The sequence below is a fragment of the Chiloscyllium plagiosum genome, unplaced genomic scaffold (genome assembly GCF_037043375.1).
Source record: "Chiloscyllium plagiosum isolate Xiang-an unplaced genomic scaffold, Cpla_swu_hap1 HiC_scaffold_1, whole genome shotgun sequence".
NCBI classification, from domain to species: domain Eukaryota; kingdom Metazoa; phylum Chordata; class Chondrichthyes; order Orectolobiformes; family Hemiscylliidae; genus Chiloscyllium; species Chiloscyllium plagiosum.
In genome coordinates, this window is record NW_028270139.1 from 180,577,786 (window position 1) to 180,595,285 (window position 17,500).

Genomic DNA, 17,500 nt, shown 5'->3' on the forward strand with positions numbered 1-17,500 from the left:
GTGTGTGTGTGTGTGAGTATGTGAGTGTGTGTGTGTGAGTGTGTGTGTCGCTGTGTGTAGGTGTTAGTGTGTGGGTGTGTGAGTGTATGTGAGTGTGTGTGGGTATGTGTGAGTGTGTGTGGGTATGTGTGAGTGTGAGTCTGTGTGTGTGTGAGTGTGTGTGTGTGAGTGTGAGTGAGTGTGAGTGTGTGTGTGAGTGTGTGTGTGTGAGTGTGTGTGAGTGTGAGTGAGTGTGAGTGTGAGTGAGTGTGAGTGTGAGAGTGTGTGTGAGTGTGAGTGTGTGTGTGAGTGTGTGATTGTGTGTGAGTGTGAGTGGGTGTGAGTGTGAGTGGGTGAGTGTGAGTGTGTGTGTGTGAGTGTGAGTGTGTGAATGTGCATGTGAGTGTGTGAGTGTGTGTGAGTGAGTATGTGTGTGTGTGTGAGTGTGTGTGTGTGAGAGTGTGTGTATGGGTGTGTGTATGAGTGTGTCTGTGAGTCTGTGTGTGTGGGTGTTTGTGTGAGTGTGTATGTGTCTGTGTGGGTGTGGGTGAGTATGTGTGAGTCTGTGTGTGTGTGTGTGAGAGAGTCTGTGTGTGTTTGAGTGTGTGTGTGAGTGAGTGTGTGTGTGATATTGTGTGAGTAAGTGTATGTGTGAGTGTGTGAGTGTGTTTGTGTGAGTGCGAGTGTGTGTGTTTGAGTGGGTGTATGAATGTGGGTGAGCATGTGAGTGTGAGTGTATGTGAGTATGTGTGAGTGTGTGTGTATGGATGAGTGTGTGTGTGAGTGTGTATGTGAGTATGTGTGAGTGTGTGTGTGTGAATGTGTGTGTGAGTGTGTGTGTGTGTGAGAGAGTGTGTGTATGGGTGTGTGTGTGTGTGAGTGTGTCTGTGAGTGTGAGTGTGTGTGGGTGTTTGTGTGAGTGTGTATGTGGGTGTGTGAGTGTGTGTGTCTGTGTGTGTGTGAGTGTGTGGGTGTGGGTGAGTCTGTGTGTGTGTGTGAGTCTGTGTGTGTTTGAGTGTGTGTGAGTGTGTGAGTGTGTGTGTGAGTGTGTGTGAGTAAGTGTGAGTATGTGTGAGTGTGAGTGTGTTTGTGTGAGTGAGTGTGCGAGTGTGTGTGTGTTTGAGTGGGTGTATGAGTGTGTGTGAGCATGTGAGTGTGTGTGTGTGTCTGTGTGTGTGAGTGTGTGTGTTGGTGTGAGTGTGCATGTGTGTTTGTGTGAGTGTGTGTGTGAGTGTGTTTGTATGAGAGTGTATGTGAGTGTTTGTGTGGGTGTGTGTGTGGATGTGTGTGTGTGACTGTGTGCGTGAGTGTGTGTGTGTAATGTGTGTGTGAGTGCATGTGTGTGTGAGTGTGTGTATGTGTGAGTGCGTGTGCGTGAGTGTGTGAATGTGTGTGAGTGTGTGTGTGTGCTTGTGTGTGAGTTTGTGTGTGTGTGTGAATGTGTGATTGTATGTGAGTATGTGTGAGTGCGTGAGTGCATGTGTGTGTGTGTGTGAGTGTGTGTGTGTGTGTGTGCGTGAGTGCATGTGTGCATGTGTGTGAGTGTGAGTGTGTGTGAGTTTGTGTGAATTTGTGAGTGTGTGTGTGTGGGTGTGTGGGTGTGTGAGTGTGTGTGAGGGTGAGTGTGCATGTGTGTTTGAGTGAGTGTGTGTGTGTTTGTATGAGAGTGTATGTGAGTGTTTGTGTGGGTGTGTGTGTGACTATGTGCGTGAGTGTGTGAATGCGTGTGGGAGTGTGTGTGTGGGTGTGTGTGTGTGAGTGTGTGAGTTTGAGATTGTGTGTGAGTGTGAGTGTCTGTGTTTGAGTGTGTGTGAGAATGTGTGTGTGAATGTGTGTGTGAGTGTGTGTGAGTGTGTGTTTGTGTGTGTGAGTGTGTGTGTGTAAATGTGTGTGTGAGTGTGTGTGAGTGCATGTGTGTGTGTGTGTTTGTGTGTGTGAGTGCGTGAGTGTGTGTGCGTGTGTATGAGTGTGTGAATGTGTGTGAGTGCATGTGAGTGCGTGTGTGAGTTTGTGTGTGTATGTGTGTGTGAGTGTGTGTGAGTATGTGTGAGTGCGTGAGTGCATGTGTGTGAGTGTGAGTGTTTGTGTGGGTGTGTGTGAATGTGTGTGAGTTTGTGTGAGTTTGTGAGTGTGTGTGTGAGTGTGTGTGGGGGTGTGGGTGAGTGTGTGTGTGAGTATTTGAGTGTGTGTGTGTGAATGTGTGTGTCGCTGTGTGTAGGTGTTAATGTGTGGGTGTGTGTGGGTGTGTGAGTGTATGTGAGTGTGTGTGTCTGTGTGAGTGTGTGTGGGTATGTGTGAGTGTGAGTCGCTGTGTGTGTGTGTGTGTGTGTGTGAGTGTGAGTGTGTGTGTGTGTGAGTCAGTGTGTGTGTGTGAGTGTGTGTGTGTGTGTGTGTGTGAGTGTGAGTGTGTGTGTGAGTGTGAGTGAGTTTGAGTGTGAGAGTGTGTGTGAGTGTGAGTGTGTGTGTGAGTGTGTGATTGTGTGTGGGTGTGGGTGTGAGTGTGAGTGGGTGAGTGTGAGTGTGTGTGTGTGAGTGTGAGTGTGTGAGTGTGTGTGTGTGTGTGTGAATGTGCATGTGAGTGTGTGAGTGTGTGTGAGTGAGTATGTGTGTGTGTGTATGTGTGTGTGTGAGAGTGTGTGTATGGGTGTGTGTATGAGTGTGTCTGTGAGTCTGTGTGTGTGGGTGTTTGTGTGAGTGTGTATGTTGTCTGCGTGGGTGTGTGGGAGTGTGTGTGTCTGTGTGGGTGTGGGTGAGTATGTGTGAGTCTGTGTGTGTGTGTGAGAGAGTCTGTGTGTGTTTGAGTGTGTGTGTGAGTGAGTGTGTGTGTGAGTGTGTGAGTAAGTGTATGTGTGAGTGTGTGAGTGTGTTTGTGTGAGTGTGTGTGCGAGTGTGTGTGTTTGAGTGGGTGTATGAATGTGGGTGAGCATGTGAGTGTGAGTGTATGTGAGTATGTGTGAGTGTGTGTGTATGTATGAGTGTGTGTGTGAGTGTGTGTGTGGGTGTGTGTATGTGAGTATGTGTGAGTGTGTGTGAGTGTGTGAGTGCGTGTGTGTGTGTGAATGTGTGTGTGAGTGTGTGTGTGTGTGTGTGAGAGTGTGTGTATGGCTGTGTGTGTGTGTGTGTGTCTGTGAGTGTGTGTGGGTGTTTGTGTGAGTGTGTATGTGGGTGTGTGAGTGTGTGTGTCTGTGTGTGTGTGTGTGAGTGTGTGGGTGTGGGTGAGTAAGTGTGAGTATGTGTGAGTGTGTTTGTGCGAGTGTGTGTGTGTTTGAGTGGGTGTATGAGTGTGTGTGAGCATGTGAGTGTATGTGAGTATGTGTGAGTGTGTGTGTATGTGTGAGTGTGTGTATGGGATGGTGTATGTGAGTATGTGTGAGTGTGTGTGAGTATGTGTTTGTGTGAGTGTGTGTGTGAGTGTGTTTGTATGAGAGTGTATGTGAGTGTTTGTGTGGGTGTGTGTGTGGATGTGTGTGTGACTGTGTGCATGAGTGTGTGTGTGTAATGTGTGTGTGAGTGCATGTGTGTGTGAGTGTGTGTATGTGTGAGTGCGTGAGTGCGCGCGTGAGTGTGTGAATGTGTGTGTGATTGTGTGTGTGTGCGTGTGTGGGTTTGTGTGTGTATGTGTGTGTGTGTGAGTGTGTGAGTACGTGAGTGCATGTGTGTGTGTGTGTGTGTGAGTGTGTGTGTGTGTGAGTGCATGAGTGCATGTGTGTGAGTGTGAGTGTGTGTGAGTTTGTGTGAGTTTGTGAGTGGGTGTGTCTGTGTGGGTGTGTGAGTGTGTGTGAGGGTGTGAGTGTGCATGTGTGTTTGAGTGAGTGTGTGTGTGAGTGTGTTTGTATGAGAGTGTATGTGAGTGTTTGTGTGGGTGTGTGTGGATGTGTTTGTGTGACTGTGTGCGTGAGTGTCTGTGTGTAATGTGTGTGTGAGTGCATGTGTGTGTGAGTGTGTGTATGTGTGAGTGCGTGAGTGCGTGTGTGTGAGTGTGTGTGTGTGCGTGTGTGTGAGTTTCTGAGTGTGAGTGTGTGTGAGTGTTTGTGTGAGTGTGTATGTGGGTGTGTGAGTGTGTGCGTCTGTGTGTGTGTGTGAGTGTGTGGGTGTGGGTGAGTCTGTGTGTGTGAGAGAGTCTGTGTGTGTTTGAGTGTGTGTGAGTGTGTGAGTGAGTGTGTGTGTGAGTGTGTGTGAGTAAGTGTGAGTATGTGTGAGTGTGAGTGTGTTTGTGTGAGTGTGTGTGCGAGTGTGTGTGTGTTTGAGTGGGTGTATGAGTGTGTGTGAGCATGTGAGTGTATGTGAGTATGTGTGAGTGTGTGAGTATGTGTGAGTGTGTGTGAGTATGTGTGTGAGTGCGTGTGTGTGTGTGAGTGCCTGTGTGAGTGTGTGTGTGTGTGTGTGTGTGAATGCGTGTGTATGTGAGTGTGTGTGCGTGCGTGTGTGTGGGTGCGTGTGTGTGGGTGTGTGTGAGTGGGTGTGTGAGTGTGTGTGTGTGTCTGTGTGTGTGAGTGTGTGTGTGGGTGTGAGTGTGCATGTGTGTTTGTGTGAGTGTGTGTGTGTGTGTTTGTATGAGAGTGTATGTGAGTGTTTGTGTGGGTGTGTGTGTGGATGTGTGTGTGACTGTGTGCGTGAGTGTGTGTGTGTAATGTGTGTGTGAGTGCATGTGTGTGTGAGTGTGTGTATGTGTGAGTGATTGTGTGTGTGCGTGTGTGTGAGTTTGTGTGTGTATGTGTGTGTGTGTGTGTGAGTGTGTGAGTACGTGAGTGCATGTGTGTGAGTGTGTGTGAGTGTGTGTGTGTGTGTGAGTGCATGAGTGCATGTGTGTGAGTGTGAGTGTGCATGTGTGTGAGTGTGCATGTGTGTGAGTGTGAGTGCATGTGTGCATGTGTGTGAGTGTGTGTGAGTTTGTGTGAGTTTGTGAGTGTGTGTGTGGGTGTGTGGGTATGTGTGTGTCTGTGTGGGTGTGTGAGTGTGTGTGAGGGTGTGAGTGTGCATGTGTGTTTGAGTGAGTGTGTGTGTGAGTGTGTTTGTATGAGAGTGTATGTGAGTGTTTGTGTGGGTGTGTGTGTGGATGTGTTTGTGTGACTATGTGCGTGAGTGTGTGAATGCGTGTGGGTGTGTGTGTGTGGGTGTGTGTGTGTGAGTGTGTGAGTTTGAGAGTGTGTGTGAGTGTGAGTGTCTGTGTTTGAGTGTGTGTGTGAATGAATGTGTGTGTGTGTGTGTGAGTGTGTGTTTGTGTGTGAGTGTGTGTGTGTGAGTGCATGTGTGTGTGTGTGTGTGAGTGCGTGAGTGTGTGTGTGTGTGAATGTGTGTGAGTGCGTGTGAGTGTGTGTGAGTGTGTGTGTGAGTTTGTGTGTGTATGTGTGTGTGAGTGTGTGTGAGTGTGTGTGAGTATGTGTGAGTGCGTGAGTGCATGTGTGTGAGTGTGAGTGTGTGTGAGTTTGTATGAGTTTGTGAGTCGCTGTGTGTAGGTGTTAGTGTGTGGGTGTGTGTGGGTGTGTGAGTGTATGTGAGTGTGTGTGTCTGTGTGAGTGTGTGTGGGTATGTGTGAGTGTGAGTCTGTGTGTGTGTGTGTGAGTGTGCGTGAGTGTGAGTGTGTGAGTGTGAGTGTGTGTGTGTGATTGTGTGTGAGTGTGAATGTAGGTGTGAGTGTGAGTGGGTGTGAGTGTGTGTGAGTGTGAGTTTAGATTAGATTAGATTACTTACAGTGTGGAAACAGGCCCTTCGGCCCAACAAGTCCACACCGACCTGCCGAAGCACAACACACCCATTCCCCTACATTTACCCCTTCACCTAACACTACGGGCAACTTCCCTTGGCCAATTCACCTGACCTGCACATTTTTGGGGAGAAAGTGAGGTCTGCAGATGCTGGAGATCTGTTCCTCCGTTCCAACCCCAATCTCACTATCAAACCAGCAGACAAAGGAGGCGCGGTGGTAGTTTGGCGCACTGACCTTTACACCACTGAGGCTAAACACCAGCTCGCGGACACCTCCTCCTACTGTCTCCTTGACCATGACCCCACCCCCCACCACCAAACCATCATCTCCCAGACCATCCATAACCTCATCACCTCAGGGGATCTCCCATCCACCGCCTCCAACCTCATAGTCCCACAACCCCGCACCGCCCGTTTCTACCTCCTGCCCAAAATCCACAAACCTGACTGCCCCGGACGACCCATCGTCTCAGCCTGCTCCTGCCCAACCGAACTCATCTCCGCATGCCTCGACACGGTCCTGTCCCCCTTAATCCAAGAACTCCCCACCTACGTTCGTGACACCACCCACGCCCTCCACCACCTCCAGGATTTCCGCTTCCCCGGTCCCCAACGCCTCATCTTCACCATGGACATCCAGTCCCTGTACACCTCCATCCCCCATCACGAAGGACTCAAAGCCCTCCGCTTCTTCCTTACCCGCCGTACCACCCAGTACCCTTCCACCGACACCCTCCTTCGACTGACCGAACTGGTCCTCACCCTGAACAACTTCTCTTTCCAATCCTCCCACTTTCTCCAAACAAAAGGAGTAGCCATGGGCACCCGCATGGGCCCCAGCTATGCCTGCCTCTTCGTAGGATATGTGGAACAATCCATCTTCCGCAACTACACTGGCCCCACCCCCCACCTTTTCCTCCGCTACATCGATGACTGTATCGGCGCCGCCTCGTGCTCCCACGAGGAGGTTGAACAGTTCATCCACTTCACCAACACCTTCCACCCCGACCTCAAATTCACCTGGACAGTCTCGGACTCCTCCCTCCCCTTCCTAGACCTTTCTGTTTCTATCTCAGGCGACCGAATCAACACGGACATCTCCTACAAACCAACCGACTCCCACAGCTACCTGGACTACACCTCCTCCCATCCTGCCCCCTGTAAAAGCGCCATCCCATTCTCCCAATTCCTTCGTCTCCGCCGCATCTGCTCCCAGGAGGACCAGTTCAAAATACGTACAACACAGATGGCCTCCTTCTTCAAGGACCGCAATTTCCCCCCCGACGTGGTCGACGATGCCCTCCACCGCATCTCCTCCACTTCCCGCTCCTCCGCCCTTGAGCCCCGCCCCTCCAACCGCCACCAGGACAGAACCCCACTGGTCCTCACCTACCACCCCACCAATCTCCATGTACAGCGCATCATCCGCCGTCACTTCCGCCACCTCCAAACAGACCCCAGCACCAAGGATATATTTCCCTCCCCTCCCCTATCAGCTTTCCGTAGAGACCACTCCCTCCGCGACTCCCTTGTCAGATCCACACCCCCCACCGACCCAACCTCCACTCCCGGCACCTTCCCTTGCAACCGCAGGAGGTGCAAGACTTGCGCCCACACCTCCCCCCTCACTTCTCTCCAAGGCCCCAAAGGAAACTTCCATATCCGCCACAGATTCACCTGCACCTCCACCCACATCATCTACTGCATCCGCTGCAGCCGGTGTGGCCTCCTCTATATTGGGGAGACAGGCCGCCTACTTGCGGAGCGATTCAGAGAGCACCTCTGGGCCACCCGGACGAACCAACCCAACCAACCTGTAGCACAGCATTTCAACTCCCCCTCCCACTCCACCGGGGATATGCAGGTCATTGGACTCATCCACCGCCAAACCACAACAACCCGACGGTCGGAGGAGGAGCGTCTTATCTTCCGACTGGGAACCCTCCAACCGCAGGGGATGAACTTGGACTTCACCAGTTTCTTCATCCCCCCTCCCCCCACCTTGTCTCAGCCGGATCCTTCCAGCCCGGCACCGCCTTCCTGACCTGCAGTCTTCTTCTTGACCTCTCCGCCTCCATCCTACTCCGACCTATCACTCTCACCTTGACCTCTTTCCACCTATCACATTTCCAACACCCCTCCTCCAAGTCCCTTCTCCCTACCTTTTATCTTCTCCTGCTGAACACTCTCTGCTCATTCCTGAAGAAGGGCCTGTGCCCGAAACGTCGAATCTCCTGTTCCCTGGATGCTGCCTGACCTGCTGTGCTGTTCCAGCAATAAAGTCTGCACATCTTTGGACTGTGGGAGGAAACCGGAGCGCCCGGAGGAAACCCACGCAGACACGGGGAGAACGTGCAAACTCCACACAGTCAGTCGCCTGAGGCGGGAATTGAACCCGGGTCTCTGGCGCTGTGAGGCAGCAGTGCTAACCACTGTGCCACCGTGCCACCGTGTGTGAGTGTGTGTGTGTGAGTGTGTGAATGTGCATGTAAGTGTGTGAGTGTGTGTGAGTGAGTGTGTGTGTGTGAGTGTGTGTGTGTGAGAGTGTGTGTATGGGTGTGTGTGTATGGGTGTGTGTATGAGTGTGTCTGTGAGTCTGTGTGTGTGAGTGTGTGTGGGTGATTGTGTGAGTGTGTATGTGTCTGCGTGGGTGTGTGGGAGTGTGTGTGTCTGTGTGGGTGTGGGTGAGTATGTGTGAGTCTGTGTGTGTGTGTGTGTGTGAGAGTCTGTGTGTGTTTGAGTGTGTGTGTGAGTGAGTGTGTGTGTGAGTGTGTGTGAGTAAGTGTATGTGTGAGTGTGTGTGTGTTTGTGTGAGTGTGTGTGCGAGTGTGTGTGTTTGAGTGGGTGTATGAGTGTGGGTGAGCATGTGAGTGTATGTGAGTATGTGTGAGTGTGTGTGTATGTATGAGTGTGTGTGTGAGTGTGTGTGTGGGTGTGTGTATGTGAGTATGTGTGAGTGTGTGTGTGTGAGTGTGTGTGAATGTGTGTGTGAATGTGTGTGTGAGTGTGTGTGTGATTGTGTGTGTGTGTGAATGTGTGTGTGTGTGCGTGTGTGTGTGTGAGTGTGTGTGCGTGGGTGTGTGTGAGTGTGTGTGTGGGTGTGTGAGTGTGTGTCTGTGTGGGTGTGTGAGTGTGTGAGGGTGTGAGGGTGTGAGTGTGCATGTGTGTTTGTGTGAGTGTGTGTGTGAGTGTGTTTGTATGAGAGTGTATGTGAGTGTTTGTGTGGGTGTGTGTGTGGATGTGTGTGTGTGACTGTGTGCGTGTGTGCGTGAGTGTGTGAATGTGTGTGTGTGTGGGTGTGAGGGTGTGTGTGTGTGGGTGTGTGTGTGTGAGTGTGTGAGTTTGAGAGTGTGTCTGTTTGTGAGTGTCTGTGTGTGAGTGTGTGTGTGAATGTGTGTGTGAGTGTGTGTGTGTGTTTGTGTGAGTGTGTGTGAGTGTGTGTGTGTAATGTGTGTGTGACTGTGTGTGTGTGCATGTGTGTGTGTGAGTGTGTGTTTGTGTGAGTGTGTGAGTGCGTGTGCGTGAGTGTGTGTGTGTGTGAGTGTATGTGGGTGTGTGTGTGTATGTGTATGTGTGTGTGAGTGTGTGTGAGTTTGTGAGTGTGGGTGTGTGTGAGTGTGTGTGTGTGGGTGTGTGAGTGTGGGTGTGTGTGTCTGTGTGGGTGTGTGAGTGTATGTGTGTGTGTGAGTGTGTGTGTGTCAGTGCGTGTGTGTCAGTGTGTATGTGTGTGTGTCTGTGTGTGTGTGTGTGAGTGTGTGATTCAGTGTGTGTGTCTGTGTGTGTGAGTGTGAGTATGAGTGTGTGTGAGTGTGTGTGAGTGTGTGAGTGTGTGTGTGAGTGTGTGTGAGTGTGAGTGAGTGTGTGTGAGTGAGTGTGTTTGAGTGAGAGTGTGAGTGAGTGAGTGTGTGTGAGTATGTGTGAGTGTGTGTGTGTGAGTGTGTGTGAGTGAGTGTGAGTGTGTGTGTGTGTGTGCGAGTGTGTGTGAGTGTTTGTGTGTGTGTGTGAGTGTGAGTGTATGTGTGTGAGGGTGAGTGTGTGTGTGAGTGTGAGTGTGTGTGTGTGAGTGTGTGTCTGAGTGAGTGTGTGTGTGAGTCAGTGTGTATGTGTGTGTGTGAGTATGTGTGTGTGTGTGTGTGTGTCTGAGTGTGTGTATCTGTGTCTGTGTGAGAGTGTGTGTGTGAGTGTGTGTGTGTCTGTGTGAGTGTGTGTGTGAGTGTGTGAGTGTGTGTGCGTGAGCGTGTGTGAGTGTGTATGTGTGTGTGTGAGTGTGTGTGTGTCTGAGTATGTGTGTGTGTATCTGTGTCTGTGTGAGTGTGTGTGTGTGTGTGAGAGTGTGTGTGTGATTCAGTGTGTGTGTCTGTGTCTGTGTGAGTGTGTGAGTGTGAGTGTGTGAGTGTGAGTGTGTGTGTGTGAGTGTGTATGTGTGTGTGTGAGAGTGTGTGTGTGTCTGTGTCTGAGTGTGTGAGTGTGAGTGTGTGAGTGTGTGTGTGTGAGTGTGTGTGTGTGTGAGTGTGAGTGAGTGTGTGTGTGTGTGTGAGTGTGTGTGTGTGTGTGTGTGAGTGAGTGTGAGTGTGTGTGTGTGCGTGCGTGAGTGTGTGTGAGTGTGTGTGTGTGAGGGTGAGTGTGTGAGTGAGTGAGTGTGTGTGTGTTAGTGTGTGTGAGTGTGTGTGTGTGAGAGTGTGTGTGTGAGTGACTGTGAGTGTGTGAGTGTGTGTATGTGTGAATGTGTGTGTGAGGGTGAGTGTGTGTGTGAGTGTGTGTGTCAGTGTGTGTGTGTCTGTGTGTGAAAGTGTATGTGTGTGTGTGTGTGAGTGTGAGTGTGAGTGTGTGTGTGAGTGTGTGTGTGTGAGTGTGTGTGTGTGAGTGTGAGTTTGAGTGTCAGTGTGTGTGAGAGTGTATGTGAGTGTGTGTGTGTGTGTCAGTGTGTGTTATTGTGAGTGTGTGTTAGTGTGAGTGTGTGTTAGTGTGAGTGTGTGTTAGTGTGAGTGTGTGTTAGTGAGCTGTGGTGTTGAGCCCAGGAGCTGTTGCTTGTTCCGAGGCTGTGTCTGGTGTTTCAGGCCGGATTGTGAATCTCTCCGGATACCGGCTTGACCTCAGTGTGGAATTCTCGGAATCGTTGAAGCGACTGTACAGCAGCCGGGCAGGATGTGACCTGAATATCTCTGTGAGTACAGCAGAGGGTGGCCGGGAGCTGCTGAGGAGCTGTGTCCATCGGTTAATCTTTAACCTGCAGACTGATGGAAACCTGATCAGTAAAAGCTCCAACAACACCTTCCACATGGTCGTCTCGCGGGACTGCCTCCAGTTTGTTCAGGATTTCATCAGGTAGGTACAGGCTCGATGGGCCAAAGGGCCTCTTGTGCACTGTCTGATTCCATGAAGTGTAAATAAACTGCACAGCAAACCAAATCAAATCCCCTTCCCGTGAGGAATTCTCCAACTGAGAATGTTTCAGGAATGGTTCAAATCCAACCGAAGCTGCTGCTGGAACTCAACCCCCAAATACATCTTGAATTAAACTCTGGGTTTATTTTGGTGACTGTCCGGCTGGGTCCCTAAGGGAAGGAGATCTGCCCCCTGCATTGGTCTAGCCTCTGGGTGAGCCCAGAGCCAGTACAGTCAGGGTGACTCTCAGTGTCCCGGTGAAATGTACCAGCTCGCCCCTCAGTTGGGCCAGGGGTTATGAGGCCTGGGGCAAGGAGGTTCATCTGTATTTTGGGAAGGGGAGGCTGAGGAATTCACTGCCACAGAAAACCATCATGTGTTTCCAAGGAAGAGTGAGGGAAATCTCTTGCAGGGAACAGGATCCTGAGGCCTGAGGGAGGGTGGGATCAGCCAAGATCACATTGTGTGGTGGAGCAGGTTCAAAGGGCCGAGTGGCCTCGTCCTGTCCCTGTCTGCTAGCTTCAGTCAGAGTTATTGTGTTTCTTTCTTTCCTGTGTGTTGAGGTGGTTTTGGAACACTGTTCTTGTCTTTCACTGTGCAGACCAGGGTAAAGTATTTACTCCAGACCCCCTTGCCCCATTACCATTACCCCCCGTCCCACCCTTCATCCCTTACGGTGGGTACTTCCATCAGCTCACAGATTGCTCTCCTTCTTTATTTTTGTGGAGATGTCTCTCCCCTGTGCACAATCCCTGAGCTGAGACAGAACACATTAACTATCACCTCCTTCATAGAACACAGATCAGTACAGTACAGTACAGGCCCTTCAGCCCTCGATGTTGTGCTGACCTTTTATCCTACTGTAAGATCAGACTAACCTACATACCCTTCAGTTTATTATCATCCATGGGCCTATCCAAGAGTCGCTTAAGTGTCCCTCATGTAACTGACTCTACACCCACCGCTGGCAGTGCATTCCACACCCCCCCCCCCACTCTCTGTGTAGAGAACCTCCCTCTGACATCTCCCCTAAACCTTCCTCCAATCACATTAAAATTATACCCCCTCATGATAGACATTTCCGCCCTGGGAAAAAGTCTCTGTCTATCCACTCTGTCTATGCCTCTCACCATCTTGTACACCTCTATCAGGTCACCTCTCATCCTTCTTCGCTCCAATGAGAAACCCCTAGCTCCCTCAACCTTTCTTCATAAGACACACCCTCCAGTCCAGGCAGCATCCTGGGAAATCTCCTCTGCACCCTCTCTAAACCTTCCAGATCCTTCCTATAATGAGGCGGCCAGAACTGGACACAATATTCCATGTGTGGTCTAACCAGGGCTCGATAGAGCTGCAGCATAACCTCGCGGCTCTTAAACTCAATCCCCCTGTTAATGAAAGCCAACACACCATACACCTTCTTAACAACCCTATCAACTTGGGTGGCAACTCTGAGGGATCTATGGACGTGGACCCCAAGATCCCTCTGTTCCTCCACACTGCCAAGAATCCTGCCTTTAACCCTAATCTGTATTCAAACTCAACCTTCCAAAGTGAATCACTTCACACTTTTCCAGGTTGAAGTCCCAGCTCTGCATCCTGTCAATGTCCCGGTGCAGCCTACAACAGCCCTCCACACTATCCACAACTCCACCCACCTTCGTGTCATTGGCAAACTCACTAACCCACCCTCCCACTTCCTCATCAGAGTCATTTATAAAGATCACAAAGCACAGAGGTCCCAGAACCCATCCCTGTGGAACCCCACTGGTCACCGAGCTCCAGGCTGAATTCTTTCCCTCTGTTTTCTCTGGGCCAGCCAATACTGTATCCAGACAGACAGGGTTCCCTCTATCCCATACCCCCTTATGTTCTCTTTTCAGGTCATCTTCCATTTCCCTGCCTAGGTCATTGGTACCGATGTGTACCACGACTTCTGGCTGCTCTCCCTCTTCATTAACTCGATCCGAGACATCCCTGACCCTGGCACCCGGGAGGCAACACACACCATCTGGGAATCTCACTCACGCGCACACAATCTCCTGTCTGTCCCTCTCACCATTCAATCCCCTCTCACTGTCACCCTCCTCTCCTCCCTTCCCATCTGAGCCACAGAGCCAGGCTCTGACGCAGAGCCCAGGCCACTGTGGCTTTCCCCTGGGAGGTCACTCCCCCCAGGATCCGAAAGGGTCTCGGTATTAGTGAGGGGAACAGCCACAGGGGATCCCTACACCGCCAGCCTATTCCCTTTCCTTCTCCTGATGGTCACCCAGCTACCTCCATCCTGTACCTGAGGGGTAACTACCTGCCTGTGGTTAAACTCCTCTCTATCACCCCCCGAGGTTCATCCAGCCCCAGCTCCAGTTCCCGACCGCGGTCTGTGGGGAGCTGAGGTTAGGGCAAAGTCAGTAGGGACCCCACATCCTGCAACTGCCCTCAACTCCACCCTCACTGTTCGGAATTGCTGAGGGACTCAATCCACAAAACATTGCTGACCTTACCAAGCGTTGCTCCGTCCTCTCTGTCTGGTGTAAAAAATCCTGGTGCCCTCCCCTTCCTGTGGGTAATTACCCCAGTGCCATCCCCTTCCTGTGGGTAATTACCCCAGTGCCCTCCCCTTCCTGTGGGTAATAACCCGTGCCCTCCCCTTCCTGTGGGTAATTACCCCAGTGCCCTCCCCTTCCTGTGGGTAATTACCCCAGTGCCATCCCCGTCCTGTGGGTAATAACCCCAGTGCCCTCCCCTTCCTGTGGGTAATTACCCCGGTGCCCTCCCCTTCCTGTGGGTAATTATCCCAGTGCCCTCCCCTTCCTGTGGGTAATTATCCCAGTGCCCTCCCCTTCCTGTGGGTAATTACCCCAGTGCCCTCCCCTTCCTGTGGGTAATTATCCCAGTGCCCTCCCCTTCCTGTGGGTAATTATCCCGGTGCCCTCCCCTTCCTGTGGGTAATTACCCCGGTGTCCTCCCCTTCCTGTGGGTAATTATCCCGGTGCCCTCCCCTTCCTGTGGGTAATTATCCCGGTGCCCTTCCCTTCCTGTGGGTAATTACCCCGGTGCCCTCCCCTTCCTGTGGGTAATTACCCCAGTGCCCTCCCCTTCCTGTGGGTAATTATCCCAGTGCCCTCCCCTTCCTGTGGGTAATTACCCCGATGCCCTCCCCTTCCTGTGGGTAATTATCCTGGTACCCTTCCCTTCCTGTGGGTAATAACCCCAGTGCCCTCCCCTTCCTGTGGGTAATTACCCCGGTGCCCTTCCCTTCCTGTGGGTAATAACCCCAGTGTCCTCCCCTTCCTGTGGTAATTACCCGGGTGCCCTCCCCTTCCTGTGGGTAATTACCCCGGTGCCCTCCCCTTCCTGTGGGTAATTATCCCGGTGCCCTCCCCTTCCTGTGGGTAATAACCCCAGTGCCCTCCCCTTCCTGTGGGTAATTACCCCAGTGCCCTCCCCTTCCTGTGGGTAATTACCCCGGTGCCCTCCCCTTCCTGTGGGTAATTACCCTGGTGTCCTCCCCTTCCTGTGGGAAATTACCACAGTGCCCTCCCCTTCCTGTGGGTAATTACCCCGGTGCCCTCCCCTTCCTGTGGGTAATTACCCCAGTGCCCTCCCCTTCCTGTGGGTAATTATCCTGGTGCCCTTCCCTTCCTGTGGGTAATTACCCCGGTGCCCTTCCCTTCCTGTGGGTAATAACCCCAGTGTCCTCCCCTTCCTGTGGTAATTACCCTGGTGCCCTTCCCTTCCTGTGGGTAATTACCCCAGTGCCCTCCCCTTCCTGTGGGTAATTACCCCGGTGTCCTCCCCTTCCTGTGGGTAATAACCCCAGTGCCCTCCCCTTCCTGTGGTTATAAACCCAGTGCCCTCCCCTTCCTGTGGGTAATTAACCCGGTGCCCTCCCCTTCCTGTGGGTAATTACCCCGGTGCCCTCCCCTTCCTGTGGGTAATTACCCCGGTGCCCTTCCCTTCCTGTGGGTAATTACCCCGGTGCCCTCCCCTTCCTGTGGGTAATTACCCCGGTGCCCTCCCCTTCCTGTGGGTAATTACCCCGGTGCCCTTCCCTTCCTGTGGGTAATTACCCCGGTGCCCTTCCCTTCCTGTGGGTAATTACCCCGGTGCCCTCCCCTTCCTGTGGGTAATAACCCCAGTGTCCTCTCCTTCCTGTGGGTAATTACCCCGGTGCCCTCCCCTTCCTGTGGGTAATTACCCCGGTGCCCTCCCCTTCCTGTGGGTAATAACCCCAGTGCCCTCCCCTTCCTGTGGGTAATAACCCCAGTGCCCTCCCCTTCCTGTGGGTAATTACCCCGGTGCCCTCCCCTTCCTGTGGGTAATTACCCCGGTGCCCTTCCCTTCCTGTGGGTAATTACCCCGGTGCCCTCCCCTTCCTGTGGGTAATTACCCCGGTGCCCTTCCCTTCCTGTGGGTAATTACCCCGGTGCCCTCCCCTTCCTGTGGGTAATTACCCCAGTGCCCTCCCCTTCCTGTGGATAATTACCCCAGTGCCCTCCCCTTCCTGTGGATAATTACCCCAGTGCCCTCCCCTTCCTGTGGGTAATTACCCCGGTGCCCTCCCCTTCCTGTGGGTAATAACCCCAGTGCCCTCCCCTTCCTGTGGGTAATAACCCCAGTGCCCTCCCCTTCCTGTGGGTAATTACCCCGGTGCCCTCCCCTTCCTGTGGGTAATTACCCCGGTGCCCTTCCCTTCCTGTGGGTAATTACCCCGGTGCCCTCCCCTTCCTGTGGGTAATTACCCCGGTGCCCTTCCCTTCCTGTGGGTAATTACCCCGGTGCCCTCCCCTTCCTGTGGGTAATTACCCCAGTGCCCTCCCCTTCCTGTGGATAATTACCCCAGTGCCCTCCCCTTCCTGTGGATAATTACCCCAGTGCCCTCCCCTTCCTGTGGGTAATTACCCTGGTGCCCTCCCTGGCGTGGTACCCACACCGAGCCCCGTACATGGACTGGCCCAGGCCTGGGGCAGTCTGTTGCTCACGGTCTGGCTGTGGGTGTGTTAGTGTTTCTCCGGAGACTCTGGTGTGTGCCCATACCCACTGAACACTGGGACGTGGGTGGGGGGGGGCTCGTCTTGGACTGGCATTGGCAAAGTTAAAAATCACACAGCACCAGCTTGTTGGAGCTGGAACAGCCCAGCAGGTCAGCCCTGCATCAGGAATGGGGTGGGGGTTACAAGGGAGCTGAGAGATTAATGGGAGGGGGTTGGGGCTGGGTGCAAGGTTATAGCCCAACGGGGTTATCTGGAAGCACTAGCTTTCGGAGCGCTGCCCCTTTATCAGGTGGTGGTGGGGCAGGGTCATGGTCTCAGAGTTTACCCTGTGTCCTGCAGCCCTTATGATACATTAAACAAAGCTAGATTGCTGTGAATTCTTACAGCTTCATTGATATGTCAATCCCAGCGCTTCCTCCAAGTTCCATTCTCCAGATAACTTGAGGTTTTATTTAAAAAAAGGTGAGCTCAGACAATGCCTTAAAGGTGTGAGGTTCGAGTCTGTCTGTATCCCAATCTTCAGGCAGACTGGCTCTGTTCCCAAAGTAGGAATTTACAGATTGTGTGTTTTTTGAAGAAGCTGCAAATGCAAATTAAAGATTTAACAGCAATCCAGGTTTGGTCAATATATCCCATCAGTTGTATGACACTTGCATCTTTTGTGATAAACTCTGAGACCATGACCCTGCCCCACAACCACCTGATAAAGGGGCAGCGCTCCGAAAGCTAGTGCTTCCAGATAACCCCGTTGGGCTATAACCTGGTGTTGTGGGATTAGTAACTTTGTCCACACGGAACACAGCCTTCTTCCAATATCTCATCACAACCAAACCACCGATGGATCTAATTAAATCATTTCCAGTTGATAACAAACCACAGCCCTCACACACACAGCCCTGTTACTGGGGCGGCACACTCACTCTGAACTAACACCCACCCCCAATAAACCACCCACACAGCTAATTGGGTATTTACCCGGGGGGGGGGGGGGGGGAGGTACTTACTCAGGGTGGGGGAGTGGGGGGGGGTAGGTACGTACCGAGGGGGAGGGCGTGGGGTGGGGGGGGGTACTTACCAAGGGTGGGGTAGGTACGTACCGAGGGGGAGGGCGTGGGGTGGGGGGGGGTACTTACCGAGGGTGGGGTAGGTACGTACCGAGGGGGAGGGTGTGGGGTGGGGGGGGTACTGAAGAATTCTTTTTTTTCAAATCCATCCTTTTATCAGTTTTGAACTGGTTTTGCCATCAGTCCAGGCACTCGGTATTGTGTGTGTAGGTGCCACACTGTTAGGGTTCTTTCCTCCCTAGGAAGCAATAGTGGAATGTACACATCCCTCACACCCTTACTAAGGGTGAGAGTGGGGTAGGTACGTACCGAGGGTCGGGGGGATAGGGTGGGGGGGTACTTACTGAGGGTGGGGCGGGTGGGTACTTACCC

At 52.3% G+C, this 17,500-nt stretch overlaps 1 protein-coding gene across 1 annotated transcript in view; it reads left to right on the forward strand.

Moving 5' to 3' along the window:
* Positions 1 to 17,500, forward strand: part of LOC122547924 (galectin-3-binding protein-like) — a 542,293-nt gene that overhangs the window by 519,399 nt on the left and 5,394 nt on the right. The window contains exon 4 of the mRNA XM_087986331.1: positions 10,743 to 11,010. Within this exon, the coding sequence (XP_087842457.1) occupies positions 10,743 to 11,010 (268 nt within the window). The remainder of the gene's footprint in view (positions 1 to 10,742; positions 11,011 to 17,500) is intronic.